Raw genomic sequence first — 25,787 nt, forward strand, 5'->3', positions numbered from 1 at the left:
GGGTGATCAATCCCAGCTGCTGACTGTTTTTCCCTCGCAGAGGGGAGTCGCCTTGACAGCTTCCCCAGCTCCTCCACCCAGTGCCTGGGCAGGGCTGAGCCAGGACCCGTGGAGGGAAGGGGCGCTGACAGGGTCATGGCCAAGGAGCGGGGATGGCCAGGATGTTGCAAGTGCATTTCCACAGGGACTCAGCTGATTCCCCTGTTCCCAGCCTGCTCCCTCTACATAATAATAATAGCAATAATACATGATATTAATACTGATCAACACTGCTCTTTATGTACCAGGCACTGTTCTAAAACCTTGGCATATATTAACTTATTTACTCTTCACAACAGCCCTATCAGGTAGGTACCCTTATTAGCCTATTGTGTAGAGGAGAAAAATTGAGGCCCTGAGAGGTCAAGTGACTTGCAAGAGGTCACACAGCAGTTATAGAGTCTTACAGAGCTTTTTATGGTTAGAAACTACCTTAAGGCAGTCATCTCATTTACTTCTCTCCCTATCACACGTACAGCAAATGTTATTAAACCCCCCCAGCCCAAGTTACAGAAGGGCAAGTTAAGGTTCTAAAGGAGAAAGTTCTCTCCCAATAGCCCTTGGCAGGTAGGTAAAGCTGCAGGCCTCTGGCAGGGCCTTTGATGTCTTGGAGCCTCGGTTTCCTCATCTGTAATATATGAGGATGATAAGATGCCCCTCACAGGACGTTAGGTTGTGTGATTTATGTGGTGGTGCTTTGCAAAGTGTAAGCCACAGGGAGCAAGGGTGGTGTCAGGCCTGCTGGCTCTGGTCTCTCCGGCCCCACTTGGAAGACGGGTTCAGGGAGGGGCTCGGGCCAGCATGAAGAGTCCGGGAGGGGAGCTGGACATCAGGCTGGGTTTGGTCTGGGGGAGGGAAGACTTCAGAGCTGCTCACATCGGACCTATGGGGACCAGCAGAGAGTCTGCATGGCCCCTGTGTGGCTGGGATCACTGGGATGGGCGTACAGGGACCCAGACTTCAGCCCAAGATCGTGAAGTGCAGGCAATGGGCTGAGCCGGTGAGCTCAGCCGCCAGGGAGCTCTCCGGCGCTGGGGTGTGTAGGCCATGCCCTGGGATACTGTAGGTGTGTATCAAGATGTCTGGAGGGCAGGGGATGTGACCTTCCCAGGTCTTTCAGCTTGGACTTGTGGCTTCAACTTTCAGTGGCCTTCTACCAGCTGGTATTCCCCTCCTATTAGTAACAATAATAAACAACATTAATAACTTTTATGTGCTATGCACTTTCTATTTGTGATCTCCCTCGAGTTGTGACAACAGTCTCGTGAGAAAAGTGTTACTGACATCTCCTTTTACAGATGAAGAAGTGGAGGATCAGAGAGGTCAGGTGGCTTGCCCAAGGTCACACAGCTCATAGGTAGTTTGAGTCCAGGTTTGACCTGAAGCCAAACTCTTTCTCCTTTGCCCTGGCTAGGAAAGCCAGTCATTGAAAGCTTACTGAGATGAAGCAAGGCTCCTGCCCTATTTCCATGTCTTCCCAGTGTGGCTTTAGGCCTGGAAGCACAGGGATGGGCTTTACGACCCTGGATCCGAACCTGCCCACCCACAGTCCGTACACTCGCTTTCTAGAGCCCTCTGACTCGTCCATTCTCTGCTCTGAGCGTCAGCTTCAGGCCAGGCACTGCAGAATCAGGCAGAAAAGTTGGTGTGCTACTTTTGAGCAATTTGCAGCCTGTCCAGGGGGTAGCGCTCACGCTCAGCTCCCCTCCAGGACCATTCTGGGCCCTGGTCACTGGCACCAAGCCTCCCTTGGCCCACACCAGCTTGCAGTTCCTGCCCCCTGTCCTCGGCAAGTGGCTCCCAGCTGGCCCTGATCAGCTTCCTTTGAGTTCCCCCGAGTCCATGCAGAGGACCCTGCTACAGGTAGGGGTTCTGGGCTGGGGCTACGGCTGCCAGCCAAGAAACCGTCTGCCTCGGGAGGTGTGCCTAATAACCTCCGTACATTTTCCAGAGAAACAAGCTCGCTTTTGAGAGCCAGGATGCGAGGTACAGAGGGAGCAGGGAAGCCCCCTGTGTAACAGAAACGTGCTTGCATGTGCCGAACGCCAGTTTACAAGCATCTAGACATCCGACTCCGCCCTGTACACGAGCTGCAACAATGGCCCACTTTACAGATGTGGAAACCGAGGCTCTCTGAGGCCACACTCTGAGTGAGTAGCCTCAGAGGTCTGGCAAGTCACCTCCCTTCTCTGGACCTCAGTTTCCCTGTTCAGAAACACCTAGCCACTCCACTAACGAGGCAGGCACTGTGCCGGGCCCTGGGATGTGGGATGCATCAGAACACTGGCTGCTGACGTCACAGAGCTAAGGGCTCGCTTACCCGAAGCCTGAAACACTGTGACCCCGTCCAGGTTAAACTCCCCTTGAGTCTTGAGGCCGCAGGAGCAGGTGTGGTGGCGACAAGTGGCCTGGGAAGAAGCAGTGGATGCTGGGAATCAGGAGATGCGGCTTGGGTCTCCCTTGCGCTGGGCCTCAGTTTCTTCGTCTGGATAATGTCTGTGCCCCGCTGCGCTGCCTCCGTCTCGGGTATTCGTGAGCTTCAGGTGGTGGCTGCCCAGAGAGTACTGGCGGGGGTGGAGCTGGGGGGCAAAGAGGCATGTAGACCTGGGGCTCTGTGTGCAAGACCTCCTCCCAAAGCCCTGACCCCAGCCCGAGGCTTCAGCCTATGCCTCCCAGGCTGCAGGACTCAGGACGCTCGGGTCGCCTGCAGCAAGCGAGAAGCAGGAAGGGTCCTGGGCGCTTTGGGAAACAACCTCTGATTACAGACGCCTGCGCTCTCTCTCTGGGCCCTCCCTGTCTGTCTCCCTCCTCCTGTCTGTCTCGAGCACTCTCTGCCTCTCTCCGCACCTGCCTCACTCTCACTGCTCCTCTGGTATTTCTTTCTTTCCGCCCCCTCCTCCCCACCCTTGGGCCCGCTTCCTCCTTCCTCTCTGCAGAGACCCCTGGAGAAGCCCGATGGCCTGGATGTGTCCGACCAGAGCAAGGAGCACCCCCAGCACCTGTGCGAGAAGTGCAAGGTGCTGGGCTACTACTGCCGGCGCGTGCAATGACCCGGCCGCCTGCTGGGCCCCGCAGCCCTCCTGCCAGCCAGAGAAGACGCCACCCCCCTGCGCGTCCCCTGTGTGCGCGGGGGCGTCCTTGCAGGCTTACAGGTCTAGGGGGTGGGCTCTTGGCTCATGTATGTTGACAAACAGTGTTACTGACGTAGCTGCGCCCCCAGAAGGCCGGGTCTCTGCGACTCTCTACGGGGGGCCCTGGGTCTGTGTGGAGGGAATAGGGCAAGCAGAGGTCAGCGCACAAGACCACACAGAGCCCTTGGTGTCCCCGCAGGCTCTCCTCTGAGACTCCCTTTGGGGTGAGCAGCCTTGTATTGGCCACGAGTGCACTAAATTTACTGTGAATCCCAGAGCCTGCAGGGGACTGTCTCTCCAAGACCGGCCAGGCCGCCTTTTCCCACCCAGAACCTTCCAGTTTGCCCCGTGTGAAAAGCCACTCTTAGAAAGCCCTAATTTTCTGTCTAAGTCAGCACTCATGGCAAGCTGACACCTGTTCTCGCAGCTGCTGGGGAGCGGGCATCTCTGCCCCCTGCCACTTTGAGCCCCAAACCTGACCGCCTCTGCCGTCACTGGCATTGCACCTGGGCGCCGCACCCTGCCCCCCACCGTAGACCCAGAGGTCGGGCACGGGGAGGCACTGAATGTTGGACAGTGTTCCAAGGTGTGACCTAGGGCACATCAGGCAATGCCTCCCCCCTCTCCCAGCACCTACTACCCCCACTTGCTAGGATTTTGTCAGCCCCATTCCCTTCCCCTCTCCCTCCCCTCCCACCCACGCTAGGGGCCCACCCCCTGATGGAGGCTACAGGACCCAGCAGGGAAGCCACTCTGGCAGGAAGGACACAGGCCAGGCAGATCAAAGACTCCGGTTTTAATGCTGGCCTCACCACCGACACACTGTGGAGCCTGGGAAGGATTCTCATCTCTCTGCTTCGCTACTAGTTAAGTGAGAGAGTGACAGCGGAGAGCCGAGAGGCCCGTTTCTGTTCTGATGTTCTGGGATTCAGCCTGGCTGTGTGCCATCTCCTGGAGCAGAAAGCTTTATTTGGACAGTATCCCCAGGTCCCGTGCCCCCAGTATCACCCGTCAGTCGGTCACTTAAGAAGTCATGCGGAGGGCTCCCGTCCTCCCCTGTCGCCCCTGCAGGCCCAGCCCTGCCTGCTGTCCCCTACCCTGCAAACGTGAAGGAGGGGGTTACCCCCACCCCAAGACAAGCTACAGAACCTCTCGTTTGCAAAGTGGGGATAATGATTCCTACCTCCCGAGGTGGGGGAGGCCTCTTGGCGTTCACACTGGTCAGGGCGACGTTGTCCTGGCTAGTGGGGGGATCGCCTTCCTCTTTGCTCCCTCCCCAGTGAGAAGTCCTATTTTTATTGTCGTATCACCCTTCCTTTCTCCCAGGGGAACCGGCTGTCAGAGCTGGGTCACTTGATTTTGCCCCAACATTATGCCTCTGTGGAAAAAAAAATCAGACCACGAAATGGGCCTGAAATTCAGTGTTTACCACGGCTCAAGGACACCCAACCCGTGTCCAGTTGCCTTTTGTTTTCAAATGAAAATGCTTTGTACAACTGAGGAGTTACAGCAAAGTGTTAATCAGGGGTCCAGGGAGTGAGTCGAAGAGACGGAGTGAGTGCGTTTGCAGCCAGAGGGCTGCAGCGTAGATTTGGGCAGGGGGGTGGGGGGGGGCCATGCCCTCTGAGCATTTAAGAAGGGTGTATTTGCTCCAGCCTGAGCCCTGTAGCGGCCTGCCCCTGACTGGAACACGCTCACCGCCCACTGAGGAATCCCTCCCAGCTGCTCCCTGCCTGCTCCAGGGTGTCAAGGCGAGCCAGAGTCACCCTGTTCCAGGGCTCTCTGTCCCCAAGGAGAAGCTGTTACTGTCAGTCATCCTAGTGCCCTGCTAACGAGAACATTCGCAGTGGTGGGCAGTGTGCTGGTCTCTGCTGCAAGGACCAGGTCTCGACCCTTCCAGGGACCTGGCTCCACAGGGGGACCTTGGCCTCAGGTACCTGGGCTGCAGTCATGGGGGAAGCCCACACCTTAGAAAGAACCCAGGCTCCAGACCCCTGGAGGCCAGGGCCTTCCACAGGCCAAGAGGAGAAGGGATATCACCCCAAAGTGACCTTTGCAGTGGGTTTGTCCAGCTGGCAGCCCCCGCCATCTGTGCAGAGCTGGCCACCGCAGGGGCTGGGCCCTCCCTATGAGGCAGCCCTTCCACATCGCCCCCTCCCGCACTGTTTGGCTGAATTTGGGAGCTCTGTGTGCTCAGCGAAAGCCACTGCTGTCCAGGCTGGTGCTGTGAGAATCAAGTGCTCAGAGGGCCTGGGCACCCAGGAGACAAGAAATTGTGTGGTTTTAGTATGTTCAAAGGGACAATCGCTTGCAGTTAGTAGATCTAGCGATCCAGTTGGGAGAGAACGGTGTTTACCCCATAAGAAGTATTCAATAGTTCTACTTGTGAATTTGTATTTATTTTGAGTTATACTTGACACAGAATTCCTTTTTTTTTTTTTAAAGAAAAAATACTATGTGTGTATTTTGAAACGAAAATTCATGGATGTTAAAATTTCTGCATGGTTTCCAATTTTTCTCACAACACTGAATTTGTTACCTTCTCCCGAAAAATCTTCACAGTGATTTTTGTCTGTATATATTTGAGGGCTTTTTTAAAAAAAAGAAAAAGAAAAGAAAAATATGATTGCCTGATTTTTGAGATTAAAGTAAACAAAAAGAGAGGCATTTTCAAAACTTCAGAGCTTTCAGGAGGGCAATAGAATATCAAATGAAGATTTCTGGAAGTATTTTTTGCAAACCTTCTGGTTGAGCTGCAAGAAAATATTTATGGTGAGAACTATTCTCTTTTTCCTGTTGGTGTTTTTGGGGGGGTTGATTTTTTACTATGCTTTGGTCTGTAAAAAGTCTGCAACTGAATTACATTAAGAAGGAAATATTGTCTACATAGATTATTATATGAAGTTGGTACATAATTCTGATGAGGAAAAAAAACTTTGCAATTCTTTAAGCCATATTATTGTTATTCTCTGTTGTTATCCCTGGATACAAATATCAGTATTAAGTAGCCAGCATATTATTCAAGTGCATAGACTTATTATTAATATGTTCTTGTCCTGTATTTATACATATGTGTATTTGGGAAAGTACTGCCTTTTTTTAAGGGAAGCTATTATTAGATACTTAGTGAAAAGGGAATGGTGAGCCCTTCGAGCCTCTTCAGCTGAGGATAACACAGCATTATAATCCATTCTCTTGTACCTTCTTATTATTATCTTGTTATTATGGTTATTAAACTCGTGGGGGGCAGGAGTGTGCCTGGGGAGGAGAGGGCGTGTGACTTACTAGCCCCACCACGGTCGGCCAGCTCCAAAGATGGTCTCCTTGGCCTGGTCCAGGGCTCCCGGTCAGCAGGGCCCAAGGATGGGAGAGGAAGCAGGAGGTGGACTTCTCCAGCCGCCCCCTTTGGAGCTTTGCCATCTGAGCCATGCCTTGGTGCCCTATGCTCTTTGAACTTGGATTTGTCACCCAGAGCCCTTACACCAGCCCTCCAACATCTAATGGACTTGAATCTACTCTAAACGAATATTTAATCCAGCATCACTACATCGTAGCCCAGTGTGACAACTAACCCTGGAGTTTGGGAGGCGTCCGGCCTTCGGGGGAGTTCATCGCTCTCTGTTGCCAACCTCACCGTTCGACCTCCTCCACTCCTGTGTGGTGACCCTGTCCGTGTCTGTATCTGTTAATACGTGTGTGTCCAGCTAAAAAGACAAACAGAACCCGTGGGCCAGCTCGGAGGGTGCGTGGAGAAGCCTCCCGACCTCTCCCGAGGGCCGCCCTTGGGATGGCATTCCGTTGTGTGCCTTATTCCTGGAGAATCTGTATACGGCCTACGTATAGAAATATAGCCTTTTCATGCTGTATTAAAAGAACTTTTAAAAGCAAGAGAGGCTCCTGGGTGTCCTTGTTTACACGGAGCATCGGTAGGGAGCTGAACGTTTTCACAGATTCGGAGGTGCTGAGCTGGGTAGGGGCGGCTTGGGGCTGCCCTTCCGCTCTCCCGCGTCTGGAATGTCTTGTCCTGGCCCTGCCTCCACCCAGCCCCCCTGTCCCCAAACGGACACTCTCTCCGGGGCGAGGGCCCTCCCTAAGCGGGGCCCCAGACTAGGCAAGATTGTCGGCACATTAGGTCACAGTTAGCTCTGCGATGAGACTGCTGGTGACCATATATAGGAGTGAATCTTCCTCGGAGACAGCAGCCTTAGGCCTCGCAGCTGCAGCTCCCACTTGGCCCTCTTGCCAAGACAGGGATTTGGGCCTCAGACGCTGGGCATCCCACAGTGAGCAAGCTCAAGTGTCCAGGGCCTCCTGGAAAGTCCCCAGGAGAAGGAACAGAGGGCCCTTCTTCTGAGCAAGGACCTGTCTGGGCTGTCTCAAGGTGGGGCTCTTGACCGGGGCCACAGACGGGAAGTCACGGCTCGCAGGGCAGGAGCCCCGGCGAAGCAGGCCTGAAGGAGCCACCTGCGTACGGAGCCCTGCGGCCCAGGATCCGCGCACTTGTGGTTCTCAACCTGGCTGCTCACCAGAATCGCCTACGGGAGCCTTGGTCCATCCCAGAGAGCCTTGGTCCATCCCAGAGACGCTTGAGAAACCGGCCTGGGTGTCCTCAGGGTCTTAAAGTCCCTGATCAGTCCAGTGTGCACGGCTGAGAAACACTGGGCTTTGAATGGTCGTCAGGGTCCTGTGGGGTGGATAGTGATGGCCGGGAGGAGGCCGTGGGCAGGGGGCGTCCAGCTCACTGGGAGACATCCCGTCCTTGGCTTCAGCCAGTTGCTACCATCTAAGAACACACCACCTGGGGTGGGGTGGGGAGTGGGGGGGCGACTAGGCTGTTATGTGAAATTCTCCAATCTTTAAACTTTGGCAGTTAGTTTATTAAATAGCCAAACTACATGTCTCTGGACCAACCCATGTCTCCATGCAGCCCCTGAGATGGAGCAGAGAAAACAAGGTAAGTCCTGGGCATCAGGGATCATGGATGGGGGAAGGGTGGCGAACAGGCAGGAACAGAGGCTCCCAACTCCAGGAGCAGGACCCCTTGTCTTCTTTGGGGTGCACAGCGAGTCCTGGAAGCCATCTAAGCCCTTTCCTGCTTATTGGCACAAAGGAAGGACTCACCTCCAGGTGCCTGGTCTCAGGCCGCATGAAACGGTGGGCAGGGCCAGAGTTGGCCTGAGCGCAGGTGGGTGTCAGTGAAGCCAAGCAGTGAGCAGAGAGGGGACCCAGCCCAGCAGAGTGGGCGGGGGAGAGAATAAACACTGCCACGAGGGCCTCTCCACCCACAGCCCAGGGAGGGCTGCGCTCCTGGTACAGGTCTGAGGACACAGAGCCCATCTGTCTCAGTGGCCTGTGCCCCACGGTGCCGGCTTCCAGATCAGCCCTGCCTCCCCTGGCTGGGCGACCCTGGGCGGAGTCCCTGGCCTCTCTGAGCGCCGGCTTCCGCAGGGATACTGTGCAGATAAGCCGGCCCAGTGAACACAAGGCCCAGCACACAGCTTGGCACCTGGCTGGCGGGTGGCAGGCCAGGGGCTGTGGATCTCTTGCTCCCACTGTCTGTGGCTCCGGCCAGAGGTCACCCAGGGAGTCCGAGGGGGTGCCAGGCCGCCAACCCAGGAACGTGGTTCACTTGCTCACTGGCTGAGTACCCCCTGTGCTAGGGCTGAGGTGTCAAGGTTAATGTTCGACTTTCTGCCCTTGTGTGTCGTGTGCATGCACCCGTATTTGTTTTGTTTTGTTTTCCGTGGAAAGAAAACAAACCCAAGGCAAACACAGCCTGCATTTCGACATCTGCAGCCGTGGAGACCAGTAATTCCCCTGGACAGGAAGGATTTCCGGTTGGACCTAATGTCCATGGCCAGGGGCAGCCGGCGGTGGCTGAGAGCAGAGAGAGCGGAGTCCACAGCGGAAAGGGGTGTCAGGGGACCCAGAGGGGAGCGCCCAACTCTGGGTCCACCCCTGCCCGCCCTCCTCGAAGCTGGTGTCCTCCGCCACCCTAACCCCGCATTTGAGGCCTCCAGAGGCGGGGGCTCACTTGAGGTCACCCAGTGGGAGGAACAGGATTTGAACCCTGAGTTCTTACCTCCCAGTGCCGTGTGTGGTTCAGAGGCAGAGCTGGGGCTCGGCCCCAGGCAGCATGCTATGCCCACAGTTGCAAAGGTGGGGCAAGGAGTGAGGGCCCCAGGGGCGGGGGTGGTCTGGGGGGACAGGCAGCTCCAGCCCGGGAAGGCCTTGGTGTAAGGAACCAGGCACGGGGAGGGGAGACTGGACAGTGCCTCAGATCTGGGGGCCGGGGGGGGAGGCATGTGGGTTCAACCACTCCCTCTCCCACCTCAGCACCAAAACCCCTGGGGACTCAAGGGCTCCTCGTGGGGCCCAGACAAGGCTCCTAGCACCACCACCTTCTTGGAATGTGTCCTTACCTGTGAGCTGGAGCAGTTGGGACCCACTGCAGGCTGCAGCGGACGCCGGGCTGCAGCGGAGGCCCTGTGCTGGCTGCTTCTCCTCTCCCCGGCTCCCGCTGCCATCGGGCTTCTGCCCTGGGCCCTGGCCACAGGCCCAAGTCTCTCCTGTTCCTCTGGCCTTATGTGTATGCTCCTAACCATCCTGGCAGGAGCCAGGGCAGAGACCGATATGGCGGGTGGGGAAACTGAGGTCCAGGGAAGGCCCTAATGCCCCAGACTGGCAGACAGGTCCTCCACTGCACCCTCCCATCTCCACGCTCTGTGCTTTTTCTGATCCCTACCAGAGACTCCAAGTGGATTCCCACCAGCGCTCTCAGGCCTTCAGCAAGGCACTAGGGGCATCTCCTCGGGGCCTGGGTGGGGAGTCAGGCCCCTGTCTGCCCTCAAACAGCTGGACCCTGGCTCCGCACAAGGTCAGGCATCCAAACGCCACCCCAGAGGCTCCCTGGCCCGCCTCCCACATGGTGTTGAGAGAGGAGACACTTTCTACTTGTGTGTGTTCCGCTCCCGGGCAGGAGACGAGCTCAAGGGAGCCGGGCCAGGGAGGTGCATGGGGCAAGGTAGCCGAGGGCGCCTCCAGACCCGACCCCGCACACTCCCAGCCCCCCACCGTCCGTGTGTCTGCAGTGCCTGTGTGGCCTGGTGCACCACAGGGTTAAATGTGGAATAAATGGCCAACGTCCAGTGCGCCAGCTGCTGTGCTCTGTGATCTACATGCATCATCACTCTTGATCTTCACCACGACCCTGTGAGCTGGGTGCTGGGATGAGTACCATTTCACAGAGACGGAAGCCGAGGTTCAGAGAGTTTGAGTGACTTGTCCAAGATCATACAGCTAGAGAAGCAGAGCCCCTCCCTGTGCCCCCTCCCAGTGCCACTTCCCACCCCTCACCCCCCAGTGTCAGGTCCAGGGCCTAGTCCCTGCCTCTGGCAGCTGTGCGAACCACCCAAGACAGCCAGCTGGCGGGGCTGTCCTGCCCTCAGCCCCCAATTCCCTGGGCCCCTCACACCTGCCCAGCCGAACCCGCCAGCCTTCCTATGGTAGCCCAGAGCCAATAACCACCTAGTGCAGGCTCCATGGTGGTTACCGTGGGCTTGTGCAGAAGCTGGAACTCAAGCCAAGCCCCCCAACACAGCCCCCAGCCCCCTTCTATCCTTGAAAACTTCCCAGGGGGTCCCTTTCCCAGTTGCAGGGGGAGCCCAGCTCCTACCTCCACTGCCTCCAGGGCGAGCCAGGCCGGATACCTGTGCCTTCTCTCCCTGGCGCTCGGCCCTCCCCCGCTGGAGCCCTGTATTCAGGCCTGTCCCCCTTTCACATCCTCCCTCTTGGTCCAGGGAAGGAAGGGGGTCTTTCTCCCACCCGAGCCCTCCACCCTGGGAGCTGAACAGCATCCTCCTCTACCACCCGCTCAACATCCCCCCTCCCTCTCTGGTCACTCCTGGAGGTCAGGGCTCAGCCTCCACCGCCCCTCCACACCCAGCTTCTGTAGCCTGTGGGGCAATTTGGGGTCCAAGTCCTGCCTCGTTCATCCAGGATCATGGCACCTGCCGCGACCTCCATCTCGGCCTCCCCACTGTCATCCTGGCAAGGGCTCTGGGGTCAGATGGGCTGGACACTGAACGGCAGCTTCACTACTTATCAGCTGTCATCCTGAGCTGAGAAAGTCGCCTCCCCCCCTGAGCCCCAGCTTCCTCCCTTGTACAATGGGAATGGTATTGCCTGCCCACCACCTGAGGGTCACTGTCACGATTAAACACCTGGGACATGCTTAAGAACTTTTAGCTACTGCACTGTTCATGGAGGGGTGCCAGTCCCCTGGGCCTGTGCTGCCTCTGAAACGCTGCCCCCCAGCTCCTGCGGCCTCCCCCTCCCCCCGCCATGATTCTCTCTCTGCCTCTGCCTCCTACTTACCAGGCCCTTGAGCCATGCGTTCTGGAAACTTCATCCCAACCAGGTGGCAGGAGATGAGGAGCCTGCGCCTTGCCCCCAGGAAGGGCCTTTGATCTGTCTGGTCCTTGGCCTGTAGGCCTTTCCGCCTCCCTCTCCACGCACCCACATCGTGTTAGCTCAGCTCTGACTAGGTTTCTGCCTGAGTTTCCCTCTTGTGCTGCAGCAAGGGACCTTTGCCTAGCATATAACTGGTCCTCCTCTCCCTGGGAACCTGACCCAGCCCCGCCCCACGGTGGAGACTGCTTCAAACAGTTTGGCCCAGATCTCTCTCCTCCGACATCCTTGCCAACTCAAAATCCCCCAGCTTTCCTCTCGCAGGAATCGGCTGGTCCCCTGCTGCCCTCTGGTGGCTAAATCTGAGAACTGCGACTTCCTGCCGGCGGCAAGCCTGCATAGGGGACAAAAGGGGAATTTGTTGTTGTTCCCAAACCTGAAATGAATCCTGATCTCCCCAACACAGTGCTATCCAGGCCTCGTGCACCTTTACTTGAGTAAAACTGTCAAGTGGTAATATCTGGGTTTTCCTTTCTTGATTATAAAAATAACGCATGCACAATGTGAAATGGAAACAACACAAAAATAGGAAGTAGAGTTTGGCCATATCCTTCCCTAATCTTTTGTTTGTACAAATATATTTGTGTTTAATGTACACACACACACACACACACACACACACACACACACACACACTAACCAAACAGGATTATACTTGACATGCCGTTCTGTAACCTGCTTTGTTCTCATCATCATCTTTCCCTGTTAGCACAGAAATCTGTTTCATTGGACTAACAGCTGATTGTACTCTTTTGTTAGGTAATGTATTTATCCATTCCCTATTGAAGAGTACGGGCATTCTCGTTTTTAAAAATCAATTCTTTTGGGGGGCTTCCCTGGTGGCACAGTGGTTGAGAGTCCGCCTGCCGATGCAGGGGACACGGGTTCGTGCCCCAATCCGGGAAGATCCCACGTGCTGCGGAGCGGCTGGGCCCGTGAGCCATGGCCGCTGAGCCTGCGCGTCCGGAGCCTGTGCTCCGCAACGGGAGAGGCCACAACAGTGAGAGGCCCGCGTACCGCCAAAAAAAAAAGAGAAAAGATAGATATGGACTTCCTGGCAGTCTGGTGGTTAAGACCTCACCCTTCCATTGCAGAGGGCACAGTTTCAATCCCTGGTCGGTGAACTAGATCCCGCATGCTACACAGTGTGGCCAAAAAAAAAGGAAAAAAAAAAAAGGTTAGGTAATAACAAGTGCTGGTGAGGCCATGGAGAAATTGTAATGATTATACATTGCTGGTGAGAAGCTAAAATTTTGTAGCCACTTTGGAAAACAGTTTGATGTTCCTCAAAACGGTAAACGTGAAGTTGGCATTTAACCCAGCAATTCTTACACTATATGTAAAGTGGTACAATATTATTTTCAGGTAATCTGTGATAAGTCAAACTATATATTGTAAATCTTAGAGAAACCACTAAAAATATAAAATGAAGAATTAAATCTAATAAGTCAGTACTGGAGGTAGAATGAAATCATTTGGGAGGAAAAAACTCTATCCAAAAGAAGGTGAGAAGGGAACAAAAACCATATGGGATAAAGAGAAAATAAATAGCAAGGTGGTCAATTTCAATCTAACTATATTGATAATTAAGTTAAATATACGTGGCCTAAACATTTAATTGAATGGCAGAGTTTGTCAGATTGTTTAAGAAAGCAATGCCACCACTTATGAGTCCGTCTCTTAGCTCTAAATCCTCCCTTCGTTGCCCTGTTTGTGATACTGTAACAGTTCTCTCTTACCACCTGGAATTATATTAAGCTTTATCAATAGAGGGCACTGGAGAGACACTTTGTTCAGAGTTCTTGTTTCCCTTTAGTAGGTTAACCTACGTTATGGTCAGTAATTTTTTTTTTAATTTATTTTTGGCTGCGTTGGGTTTTTGTTGTGCGCGGGCTTTCTCCATTTGCGGCGAGCGGGGGCCACTCCTCACTGCAGTGCGTGGGCCTCTCACCACGGTGGCCTCTCCTGTTGAGGAGCATGGGCTCCAGGTGCGCGGGCCTCAGCAGCTGTGGCACGCGGGCTCAGTGGTTGTGGCACACGGACCCAGTTGCTCCGTGCCATGTGGGATCCTCCCGGACTAGGGCTCGAACCCACGTCCCCTGCTTTGGCAGGTGGATTCCCAACCACTGCGCCACCAGGGAAGCCCCGGTTAATCATTTTTGATAATAAACTTTCCCTGTTAGAATTACTCTGTTGTTTCTGTATCCTGTCTGGACCCTGATCAATAAAGAATTGACACAGGCAGTGGTCCTAGGAGATAACCCCACAAAGATGGGATTTCGAGATTTGTTTGGCTGTGCCCTTGGGCTTGAAGGCAGGGCTGAACTACCTGCCAATTGGAAGTGGGATGATGGTAATTTTTGGTATGCAGTGACATCACAATTACTCATGCTGTCACCTGTGGTTAAGTGACGACAGAAGCATGTGCCTTGGGAGGCCAGGTGGCTGTACACTTGACAGTTATGGCAGTATCGATGGCCAGAAGGCCAATAGCGTGGGGTGAATTATTTTGAGCATGCTTGACTGTTTACCAAAAGACGATAACAAACTCATATCTTTTAATTCTCAGCTTACGTTAAGGTCTGAGAACCAGAAAGCTTCCGTGACACCTCTAAAACATCTCTCACTTCTTGTAGACCCTAGACTGATAATCACTTAAAATCAAACAAAAATTTAATTGTGTAGCTTGCTGAATTACAATAACATTTGAATTCACAGTCTCACTAAGTTTTTCGTGTGAAAGGGCATCAGTGGGAAAGAGTGGGATCCTGAAATTCGTAATGGAGACATCTGTTTGGGTCCAAATGAAACGAACAACTTGAATCCTCCAGTCACTCCATGCCTCCCTTGCCTGTGCAAGTAGCTTGCCCTTCTGTCTCTGAGAAGAACAGACTTCTTTGTCTAAAAACACTGTGGTAACTTCACCTGGGACAGGTGCTTTGAAAGGCAATGCCCAAGACCCACCAACGGGGTCAAATCTCAGCATTTTCCCAAGGGACAGGACTTCAGAAAAACAGCTTACACACCCACAGAATTCTGAGAATTTACTAACACATATTTTTAAGCAGATTTATTGAGATATTGTTCACGTGTCATACAACTCACCCACTTAAAGTATATAATTCAATTTTTTTTAGTATATTCACAGATATATGCAACCAGCAGAACACAGCATGGAACCAAGACTTTCTCTATCCGCCCTGTTCCAGTGGACCTTGGACATGGATCTGACTCGTGGCCTCCAGAAGCTATTCACTGAGAAATGTTCTCCAGTCTGGGCCCACCAAAGCCAGACCCTCCTCCTGATGAGAAATGAAGAACCGAGGGCTACACCATGGGAACTCCCCCCTGAAAGGCCTCTCCATCGGCTGAGGCTTTGGGAAGCAGTTATGGAAGAGCACAGCTTCCCACCAGCCCCCACGAAGCCTGGGCTGCACAGGGTGCCCCACCCACCACCCAGACTCCTCAAGTGAAGCATCTTTTACGAGCGGCGGAGCATCCAGAACAGATGTTTCAGCGCGTCGGCAATGACTCCAGTGGTCTGGTGGTCTCCCTTTTCAATCTTGCCCCTTCTGGCCTACACTCAAATTCTTAAACTTTAGTTGAATTATTATTATTTGGAAATTCAGATTCCTAGATCCCACCCTCAGAGACTGGTATTCAACAGGGCTTGGCCGCGGCCTAGGAATCTGCATGCTTTCCCAGCACCCCATGATTCCTAGGAGAAGCACTGCTTTAGGCCTTAGCAGACCCTGGAAACATTTACTGACATTCCTCATCACGGAGCAACATTCTATAAAGCCCAGAAGCGTGTTAAATTCTCCCACGTCTTCATACATGGTACACGAAAGAAGTCAGACACAAAAAGTAAATCTTGTAGGATTCCGTTTACACAAAGTTCTAGAACAGGCAAAATTAATCTACAGCGATAGAACAGGCGCAGAGGTATCTTTCTGGAGAGATGGAAATGTTCTATAACTTAATTTGGTGGTGGTGACTCAGTGCATGAATTTGTCAAATGATTGATCTGCACACTTAAAATGTGTGAATTTTATTGTATGTAAATTATACCTCAGTGAAGTCATTTTGAAAAGCTATCATGTGTTGTCTCATAAAAATGCTATTTCAGATATTTAAACACATGGTGAATTTACATGGCGTCACATATGATTCCATCTGTGAGAGCACGCGTATGACTCACTGCTTCCTTCATGCATTAGGCACCGTGTACCAGCAAGAAGTCAATATCCTATCTGTATATTACACAGGCTCCCGCTTTATGTAGTAAGACCAGTCTCAGGCCCTTGTGCAAGAGTTCTGGGAAGAGAACTGCAGGGAACAGCCCCACCTTCAGGAAACTGTTTTTAGGAAATTCCTGCATTCTTTCTTCCGCTAGCCCACACTAGACTCCTCTGCACGGACGGACACACACACACGTGTGTGCGTGCACACACGCGTGCGCGCACACATACGCACACAAACCCACGCGCACACACACACACGCACGCACACACACACGCACGCACACGTGCTTCCTCCTCATTGGAAAGGAAATGCTCTGTGAACTAAACACATGCCCCACATGTTCTGTGACCCCGAGACCCCTCAGAAGTCACCAGGGGGCCAGTGGGCCACACCTCAAGGAGGTGACCCTCACACTTGTCAACAGCACCACTGCCTCCCTAGAGTCCCCAGAGGTCAAGAGGAAACTCCACTGGGACCAAAATCACGGCTTTGACCTCAGAAATCAGAAGAGCTCTGACTGCATGTGATCTGAGGACAAAGGGGTCTGTGCATCCCGAAAGGCCTCCAACAGAAAACCCTCTGGACTGGCAGGTCCGGGGTTCTAGCCCCTGCTCTGCCAACTGACTCACGGGGTCACCTTGGGCAACCGTGTCCCCTCTCAGGGCCTCAGTTTACCCGTCTGTAAAATGCTGCTTGGAAGGGTCGAGCCACAACCCATTATTATTTGGCCTAGGAGCCCATTCTTCAAACGAAATCCCTTGTAGAAAACAGAGGGTATTGATGATTCAAAGGGGGTTCAGGGGCCCTTGCCTGACGACCTCCAAGGCTCTTGAGAACGGTTTGAAAACTTTTAGGCCGGCTGAGTTCCCAACCCATGTAGCTGAACTGACTTCATGGAAACTCTCCATGACTCCAATGACCCAACTCCAGCCATGACCCCAGAGTGACTACATCTATCTGTGACCTCACATAACTCAGGGAACCCCATATTCCAGATGACCCAAGTCCAGCCACTGTGACCTCAGAATGCCTTCCAGGACCTGTGACCACACATCATCAGACTCAGGGAACTCCAATGTGAGGCAATGCTAATTACACTGTGATTCTTCTGGTATTCGGACTGTGCCTCCCTTGGCTGTTTAAGGAAATTTTTAGCCCTCCTCCCACGCCCCAATCTGCTCTCCCTGTGAATTCAGAAACACCTGTAACTTAACTCCAAATTTAAACGGCACTTCGAGGGTAGTAAAGTCCACGTCTAGCCTGAGATAATCACAGCTCCTCCTCCTCTAAGACCCAGACACACAGGAAATATTGTGCTCATCACTCCAGAGCCTTATTAAGACCATGTGCCAGGGCCCGTGCTGTGCACTTTACACAGATCACGTCTGACCCTTATCACCCTGTGAGGTGGGCACTGTTACCCCATTATACAGCTGAGCAAAACTGAGGCTCCGTCACCCAGAGGCGGCACCAGGGCTCTGATGGGCTGTGAACGCTAAGACAGTTTGTCTGAGTCCATTTCCTTGTCTGTTAAGCAGGATGATGAGAACATCCTCATAGGTTGCTAGGGGGATTGAGAGTCCACGGAAAGGCCCTCCGTGGAGCACTGAGTGACAGTGGTAACAAAAAACGTCAGCTCCAAATACTTGTTACAGACACTGCTTCCTAAAGCACGGACCCCAGTCTTTCATAGAAAACAGGATTTATTTTCACATTTAAGCTCAACACAAAGAAATGTTCCAGAAGTCTATTGTGTATATAATCAGTAGATATAATTTCTAAGACACACAGAAGAAATCAAAGCCCACCAGGGAAGACACACTGACTTCCTTCCAGAGCGCACGGCACTTACAAGTCATTTCTGTTTTCAACTGGGGAATTCACATTGACTAGGCACAGCTCGCAGTGGGTCTGTCCCCAGGTTCAGCTGATTCTACCCCCATGGACTCTCCCCAAACACAAGAACAGCAAACCAATGGGATTCACAGTGACTGGGATAAAAGATCTCAGCCGTGGCACCTTCACAAACGCTCAGACTGTGCTCCAAAGGCCAAGCTCGTGGCCTGTGCCACCAATTTGAGGTCACACCACAGCCTGGAGCAGTTAGTGCCACAGCTCCAGCTCCAGGGAGTCTTGCTAAATTATTCCGATTAGGAAGACGACATTAAACAGCTATTACAGCCCTTTACAGCAACCGGCTTTCCCCCTTGGCCAAAGAAAAGGCAGAAACTGCCTTCGGAGCTAACCCGTCACCACCCTCAACGTCCAAGGCACAGGTGAACTTGGGCCGGGCGATCACGGGAGACGCCAGACGAGGAGCAGGGACACAGTGTCCGTGATGCGTGTCCAGAAACAGGGCGCTGGGGAAGATCAGGCACTGGGGAAGCAGCCCGGTGGGTCCTGTGAGGTCTGACATTCCTGAGAGGCCTTCCGGAAGCACAGAGAAGGTGGAGGGAGCACAGGCAACTCCAAGGGGCCCCTGCGCTGGGAGCCCGAGACGGCCGCCTGGGTGAGTCAACTCCCTGTTGCCTGCAGCTGCCGCTGGCCTAGAGCCCTGGCGTGGCGGGTTAGCTCACCTGGCCACAGTCCGTGATGACAATCTTCTTGGATGTCTTCCCACTCTTGGAGCCGAGAGATTCTATTTTCTTCACGACATCCATGCCCTCTTTGACATGGCCAAACACAACATGTTTGCCATCCAGCCTGCGAGGAGAGGTGAGCCAGGTAAGCAGAAGCGAGGGTGGTGCAGGGTCGCCCAGGGTCACAGCCCCTTGGTCACGGGACTACTTACCAAAAACAGCAGTTCTGAAAGGAACCCACACCGAAAATCTGGCCCCGCCTCTCACAGCTCGGGTATCGAGCCTTGCTGAGCCCCCCAGAACGCATCAGAGGACGGCTCCCTCCCAGGCTACGTTCTGCCTCGCCTGCTGTGTGACCTAATCCCAGGCCACTGCACCTGAATCCTGGGAACCTCACCTACAAAAAGCGAATTATTGTCGTTCTGCACAGGGAGATAAAGGGATATTGAACTACTCTGAAGAAATAAGAGGTCTGTGTAAATGGAACTATCTTAACAGTCATAAATTCTGAGGTGAGAGCCAAGATAATACGTGTGGTGAACCGATGCGAGTCCCAAGCAGCTCTCAATCCGAGACAGTCCCAAGAATCTAAAAGGCAGGGCCAGCAAGGCCAAAACTGGTTACACCTCAGGATCCACCAGGGGCTCCACGGAAGGAGGGCAGGCAGAGCCAGCACCAACCTGCCCACCCTGACATCCACGTCCCTCTGGCTCGGAGGGTAGAGACCACTAGTAACCCCCACTACCCAGGTCTCCCTAAAGTCCTTGGAAATGGGCTTTATTTAGTCTGAGCTCCAGGCCAGCTGCTGTCCCCTCACCTCCCTGAGATGCCTCAGGGCTAGGACACAGGGGACTTTGGGCAGAGAAACTTACTAGGTAGTGGAAAATTTACTTGGGAAACATCCCTAAAATACAAGGGGCTGGTAGCTATTTGCAGGCCCATGCTAATGCCTGATGAGAAGTCCAGTGTGATATCCAAACGTCTCCTGCAGCATTTTCCACGGTGCATTCCAAGGTCAAGTAAGCCAGGGAAATAGCGGGTTAAACCAAGAAAACAGGTTTCTGCCACAGGCCATCTTGAGGCCTAGTATGTTCCGCAGCATTTCACAAATATATTTGGTAAAAGAATCCTTTCCTCTGTGTGTGTGTGTGTGTGTGTGTGCGTGTGTGTGTGCGCGCGCGCACGCACATGTGCACAGAACACACTGAGAAAACTCCATCTGACAGTAACAATGGGAAGCTTAATAAAGACAGTTACAAGAATAACCCAAATTCTCCCTCAATCCTTTCACAAACCTTCTCCTTCTCTCATACAGACACACAGCCTGGGTGAGGGCTACTGTCCCACAGCAGAGTCCAGCCTCAAACTAGCTTCCCCCTCCAGCTGCAAGGCCACCCCATCTTCCCAGAGGGCCTGGAGCCGGGAGCAAGCAACTCACCAGTCTGTCTTTATGGTGCAAATGAAGAACTGGGAGCCATTCGTGTTGGGGCCTGCATTTGCCATGGACAGGACACCTGCAAACACAAGCAGGATGACCAGGCTGCCCCCAGGAGGCATCTCACACGGGAGTCACTCAGATGAGCAGATGGGGAAAACCACATCAAAGATGCTTGAGCCGGAAGATCCTGGGGCTCAGAAGAGGGAACCAGGGCCCAGAGGACGCAGCTCCCCAGGGCCTGTCCGCCTCTGCTGCCACGAGAGAAAAGGGCCTCGTGGAAGCTCTCAGTGGTGGAGCTGGAGCAGGACCCCCAGCCCTGAACTCTAGACTTTCCCATGTCGCGCCTCGGGTCTGACACAACGCTGGGGTTTTGCTTAAAAGCTCTCTCCCCCAGGTTCTCAAAGGAAGGTTCGGTTTAGAAACTGAGAGCTCAGGATGAAAAAGCTCTAGGAAAACCCAACAAGCCCACCCAGAGCATCGAAGGAAGGAAGGAGCAACGTCAGATATGGAGCAATCATACTGGGCAATCAGGCTGTAGCCTCCAGGCCTGCTGGGATGGCAGAGGCAGGGTCATAGCTCGGGGCACATGGCCCCGGGACTGGCGACCTGCACTCACCTGGCCCCTTGTGCTTCAGTTTGAAGTTCTCGTCAGGAAAGCGGCTCCCGTAGATGGACCTCCCCCCTGTGCCGTTGTGGTTGGTGAAGTCCCCGGCCTGCGAGCACAGAGCATCGGCTGAGACGTCGCCACCAGAGCTGGCAGAGGGGTGCTACTCCAGCGCTAGGACGCAGCCCCCAGCCCACCCAGGGCCCACCCAGCCGGAAGCCCTCAGGCAAAGAGGTCAGAAAACATCCAACGATAGAAGGACTAATACAATACTAAGGAAAATAAGCAACAATAAGATAAAGCTTAGATATTTTCTGCCACAATAACTACCCTGGTTTCCGAATGATTCATTTTTGTCTGAGCGAGTTTTTAAATCATCCTTAAAAACATCTCGGCCATTCTGAGATGCTTCTTAGTGACCTAGAATTTTCTACCCACAACTCTTGGAGGGTAAATAGGGAGAAAACCAGGAACCCTCATTCCCAAGTGTGGTCTGTGGGAAGCGGCAGCAGCCAGCAGAGCCAGTTCCCCACACTGAGTCCCCCTCCCTGTCCCAGCATCTCCCCTTCACCAGGCCCAGGACAGAGCCCTGCCAGGGCTGGCGTCACTCCTCACAGCTCGCCTGAGGCTTCCACGGGAGCCACGGCCAGAAGAGCCCAGGGGCTGCCAGCTGCGGCAGAGCCCCAGCCCCCGGCCATGGTCACGTTGCTGTTTTCCTGAGGTGGGATCCTCAGGTGACACGGGTGACCTGACCTGCCCTGCTGAAGCATCCCCAAATGCCAATGTGTCCCCAGAGAGGGACGATTCCAAACCCTGGCCTGGGCGTCCCGGTGCTACCATCCCATGCCTCCGAGAGCTCTCCAGCTTTGGAGTCTCTGCCCTTGCCTGCTGTGGTTCCGAGGAAGACCCTAGCCCGGCTGGGACACCCACTTCAGCTCCTGCTTCATCCACAGCCTCGGACAGAGCCGGGAGCCACCCAGCTGAGAGCCACGGGGCGGGGCCAGGCCTATCTCACAGCCACAGCCCTCACCCCTCCCTGAATTTGTCACATTCAACCCACTGCCACTCACCACGATGTGATGACAGCCACCAGGTCGGGGTGGAGGGAAGGGGGGAGGAGAATTCCAGGCTGAAAGGACTTCAAAGAGGTCATGACATCCATGACCCTGCCTCTAGGTCTGCTGGCCTCAGACACTAGCCCCTGTCTTAGCAGGGTCTGACCTCACACAGGACAACCCCCAGCATAGCTCGGGTCCTGGCCCCGTCCTGGCCCTGGGGGAAGTTCTCGCTTTCAACACCTACCTGCAAAACATCTGACACAGCAAAACTAATGCTTTTGAAAAGAGGCAGAACATATGACTAAAGAACAGACTCATTTAACCGGGAAAGATGCCCTTCTCTGGAGAGAGGCTCCAAGTCCAGACCTGTGTGTTCTTGTCTGTGCCCAGTCTCCTCCCTCCTCCTCCTCTCTAGCCTTATCTCCCATGCCAAGTGCTCAGTGGGACACACTGTGGGGCATGGGCAGAGACTGTCTGAATGTGCTGGTCCTCCAAAGGCTTCAGATCTAACCCTGAGCACATCCACACTCCGATGCCTGCTCTCCCTCCACTGCTTCACTCTCCCGACCCCGCCAGGCAGGGCCCGTCCGGCCGCCTGCCCTGTTGCTTAACTCCTGGGGCAGGGAAGGCTCTGTGGCAGCCAGGAAAAGCTCCGGCCTCTCGGAGTAAGAGGACAGGCCGAGCGAGTGACCGCAGCTGCCCTCCATTCAGTACTTTTCAGGCACATGCACACTGGTTACTCCTCATGAGAATCCTCCGAGGTGTCCCCGTCACTATTCCCATTTAGAGAAGAGGAACCCAAGGCAGGGAGATGCCCCCGCTACCTGGCACATGAAGGACGGAATCACTCTGTGAAAGGTGGAGCCTTTGTAGCCGAAGCCCTTCTCCCCGGTGCACAGGGCTCTGAAGTTCTCTGAGGGTTGAAGGAAGAGGCAGGTCAGCAGGGCCAGGCCTCAACCCAGGGGCCACAACTTGTTCCAGCCGGCGCCCTCTCGACCTACGCCCCGCCGGGACATGGAAAGACCCCCGCCCCTGGGTCTGCGCTGGCTGTGTGACCTGGGACAAGTCATCTGGCGCCCTGACTTCAGTGTCCGAGCACTGTGGCAGGAACACATGCTCCTGGCTGTTCCAGCACCGGGTCAGCGGGGCAGGGAGTCCAGGCAAGGGCTGCGAACCCACCAGCCTGCCCCGTCGGGCACCAGGAGGGAGGAAGTTGTCCCAGAGGACATGTATGTGTATCTTCTCCTGATTCAGAGGCTGCTACTGCACAGGTGGGCGGGGCCGACCCTAAGGCTCAGAGAGGACCAGTGGCTGCCCCAGGGTACTCAGCAGCTGAGCCACACGTGGAACTCCCATCTAGTCACGGTTCTCATGCCCCAACTGCTCTCACCACCCCACCCACCTTGCCTTGCCCCTCTCTCTTCCATCCAGACTGGACTCAGAAGGCCCTGGGCCCTGACTTACCTGCTGTCTTTGGGACGACATCTGCCTTCAGCTGTGGGGAGAGAAGAGGGACAAGACGGTCAGTCCAGAGGCAGGTGAAAGAGGGACCCAACCCGCACGGCGGCCCAGGAGAGGGGGAAAGCACATTCCTGTCACTCCCAGCCCTCCGTGGGAGGCCACCTAAGGAGCTATCGTTTCTGCCAGCTGCTTCCTGAACTCCAGGCTGGGAGGAGGCGGCCTCGATTTCCTAACTTGTCAGAAGAGATGCCAACACCATCCCGGACTACTTCTAGGGGCAGAACTGGCAGAGCCACTTCAGCTGGGCCCAAAGCATCAGAGACTCAAGGCCTGGAGAGAGGGCCCTGGGGAGGAGCCAGTCCAAGCTCCTCAATGGGCAGATGGGAAACGAGGCTCAGAGAGAGGCAGGAGGGGCGGGGGAAAGGGGAGGCTGGAGGCCCATCTAAGCCTGCCTCTTGCCTCCCAGCTGCAAGAGCCACACTGGCACCGAACCTTTAAAATAAAGGTCTTCTCCATTTTCCAGAAGAGTCAACTGAGGCTTAACTGAGGCCCCTTTGTTCAACATGGGCTTGAAGGCTACACCCAGGCTTCTCCTCTGTTACCTTCCGGACTACTAGGTATGTTTCTTGCTCTGTTTTTCAAAAAGGCCCAAAGAGCCAGGGCAGACGCAGAGTGTCACCTCGGAAGGGTGGCTGGGGATGGAGTTGTGGCGATGAGCTCAGAGCACACTGCCCGGACTCCAGGAGCTCTATGCCTGCTCTGGTGGCTGGAGCCCAAGGCCGGGCCAGCCGCCCTGCTGGGAGAGGAGGCGGCCCGAAACCACCTTTGCTACGCGGAGAGCCCAATGGCGAGGGCGGGGCTGGGGCCCGCTCCGCCTTCTGCAAGGGCCACAATGTGAGCGCCCAGCCGGGCCCGCCGCCGGGACCCTGGAGGCCCCCGAAACCCATCTCGAAGCTCCGGGCCTAGGATCCCGCCCCATTAAGTCTCGGAGCCCCTCCCGACCCCGGTCAACGGGGCGGGCCCTCCTAGCCTACGATCTGACCTTGAGCTTTCTCCTCCACAGGGGCCTCCCTCCCGCCTCCACTAGTCCAAAGTTCTGAGGGGAGGCCTGGAGAGACCAATCTGATGCCCCTCCTTAGAGATGGGGAAACTGAGGCCCAGAGCCCAGGAGCAGGAAGCAAGGTCACTCAGCGAGCCAGGCACAGCGCCGGCCCGGGGTCCAGAGCTCTTCCGCGACCGTCCCCCACGCCCAGTCCAGCACGGTCCTGTCCGGTGGTCTCACCTCCAGCACCACGCGGCCGAGCGGCTGCCCGTCGGCGCCCACGTCCAGGTACACGAGCGGGTTCCGGGAGGAAGAGGACGGGTCTCGGGAGCCGCTGCTGCAAGCGCGGGCCGCGGGTAGGCGCAGGTGCGCGGAGCGCGGGCCGGAGAGGGGGCCGAGCAGACGGGGGCCGCAGCGCAGCGCCAGCATCGTGGGTGCGGGTCCGGGCAGGAGAGCCACGGGCCAACAGAGACTCCAGAAGCGAGCGTCACGGGCGCCCAAAGGGCGGAGTTAGCCGCAGCGGCGTGCAGCCGCCTTTATTGGCCCAGCCGGCCTCGTGGCCCCGCCTCCATCCCGCCCCCTCCGGGCTGACCGCGGGCGTCGCCTGCTGGCCCCAGCGGACAGCGCAGCCCGGCCGGTGGGGCGGTGGGGCGTGAAGTCTTCTGAACACACCCCAACCAGGGCCAGAGACCTGAGGGGCAGACAAGACTTCGCAAAAGGAGGCCGGTTCCATTTTGCGAGGGTCCCAATAGATGAAAAAAGGGGAAAATGCTAAAACGTGGTTAACTCCAAAATACGAGCATCCATATGTTTTCGTTGAATATAACAAAAGTCTACGTTTGAGACTTTTGTACGGCTGCCCCTCGCCCCATAGGCCCTGTAGACAGACAGGCGGACCAGGAGAGACCGTGTCACTGAGAGTCAGTCAAAGAAAGGTGGAGATGAGAAGCGGGATTAGAGCGAGAGGTGGCAGGCAGGCACCTCCCATGGTGACAACCGGCCTCCTCGTCCTATCCTGGGCTCGTCTCCAGATGCTTCTAGAAACCAGTCCCTCTTCCAGACTCAGCCTGGGCCTATCGTGCTCTTACCAGGCCCCCAGTCCTCCACCAGGACTGGGTCTGGCTCCTCCTCCCCTACCCCATAGACTGACAGCCCTGATCCCCAGCAACCAGGACAGACGGCTGCTAGCTCCCCTCCCACCCCCACTCACCCCAAAACTGCACCTGCAGATAACACACCACAGGGACCAGTCCAAGGAAAAGCCAGAAGGCAAGACAGGAAGAGAAGGGGAACTGAGCGGGAGAAACCACAGTGAGGGGGATTTACCCCACGTGCTGAGGTGGGCTTCCCAGAAGCCTGGGGGCATGGGAGGCCCACAGGAAATGAATGACAGGCAGGGGACTTGAGAGAGCATCCGAGCCAACACCTGCACTCTCCGTATGTGCAAATGAGGCCCAGAGAGATGAAGGCACTGCCTAGAGGTAGGGGAACCCTGGAGTCTCCGCAGCCAGCCTCTGCCAGTCCTCCCAGACCTTCTGGGCCTCAGTTTCCCCTCTACAGAATAGGGGGTGTTGCTAATCCCTACCTTGCTTGTTTTCCAGGTCTGTTCCAAGGATAAAATGAAGAGAGAGAGGACTTTGTCAGCTGTTAAGTACTGTGCCATGAGCATCAGTGATGGACAGAGTCTAGATGGTCTTTTTTTTTTTAAACCTCTGATTCTT

At 54.9% G+C, this 25,787-nt stretch overlaps 2 protein-coding genes and 2 long non-coding RNA genes across 5 annotated transcripts in view; 2 read left to right on the forward strand and 2 right to left on the reverse strand.

Annotated features, from left to right (window-relative positions):
• Nucleotides 1–7,058, forward strand: part of ZCCHC24 (zinc finger CCHC-type containing 24) — a 61,834-nt gene extending 54,776 nt beyond the window's left edge. Inside the window, exon 4 of the mRNA XM_067710382.1 lies at nucleotides 2,976–7,058. Within this exon, the coding sequence (XP_067566483.1) occupies nucleotides 2,976–3,089 (114 nt within the window). The 3' untranslated portion in view covers nucleotides 3,090–7,058. The remainder of the gene's footprint in view (nucleotides 1–2,975) is intronic.
• Nucleotides 1–24,591, reverse strand: PPIF (peptidylprolyl isomerase F). 2 transcript variants are annotated; one of them, XM_067710380.1, is made up of 7 exons: nucleotides 24,307–24,591; nucleotides 23,028–23,058; nucleotides 22,388–22,476; nucleotides 20,518–20,614; nucleotides 19,902–19,977; nucleotides 18,461–18,587; nucleotides 1–2,618 (listed from the first exon to the last, which is right to left on the reverse strand). In XM_067710380.1, exons 1-7 carry the CDS (start codon nucleotides 24,493–24,495, stop codon nucleotides 2,475–2,477), a joined length of 753 nt encoding a protein of 250 aa, XP_067566481.1. In that variant the 5' UTR covers nucleotides 24,496–24,591; the 3' UTR covers nucleotides 1–2,474. The 2 variants fall into 2 exon arrangements, with proteins under 2 accessions (XP_067566481.1, XP_067566480.1); XM_067710379.1 differs by lacking the exon at nucleotides 1–2,618 and adding an exon at nucleotides 11,547–11,973.
• LOC137209143 (uncharacterized) lies at nucleotides 5,560–10,521 on the reverse strand. Its single transcript, XR_010935915.1, has 2 exons — nucleotides 9,593–10,521; nucleotides 5,560–7,968 (listed from the first exon to the last, which is right to left on the reverse strand). It is a non-coding gene; the product is annotated as an uncharacterized lncRNA (long non-coding RNA).
• LOC137209142 (uncharacterized) lies at nucleotides 23,283–25,787 on the forward strand. The gene is made up of 3 exons (XR_010935914.1): nucleotides 23,283–23,641; nucleotides 24,088–24,354; nucleotides 25,668–25,787. It is a non-coding gene; the product is annotated as an uncharacterized lncRNA (long non-coding RNA).

Source organism: Pseudorca crassidens, chromosome 16 (assembly GCF_039906515.1).
Source record: "Pseudorca crassidens isolate mPseCra1 chromosome 16, mPseCra1.hap1, whole genome shotgun sequence".
NCBI classification, from domain to species: Eukaryota; Metazoa; Chordata; class Mammalia; order Artiodactyla; family Delphinidae; genus Pseudorca; species Pseudorca crassidens.

What these genes read in the sequence shown, in the direction of transcription:
- PPIF (XM_067710380.1), bottom strand. Translation starts at nt 24,495, where the DNA reads ATGCTGGCGCTGCGCTGCGGCCCCCGTCTGCTCGGCCCCCTCTCCGGC. An exon ending in TGTCGTCCCAAAGACAGCAG is followed by an intron (nt 22,477 to 23,027) that starts GTAAGTCAGGGC and finishes TTCAACCCTCAG; the next exon opens with AGAACTTCAGAGCCCTGTGC. An exon ending in ACTGAAGCACAAGGGGCCAG is followed by an intron (nt 19,978 to 20,517) that starts GTGAGTGCAGGT and finishes TTGTGTTTGCAG; the next exon opens with GTGTCCTGTCCATGGCAAAT.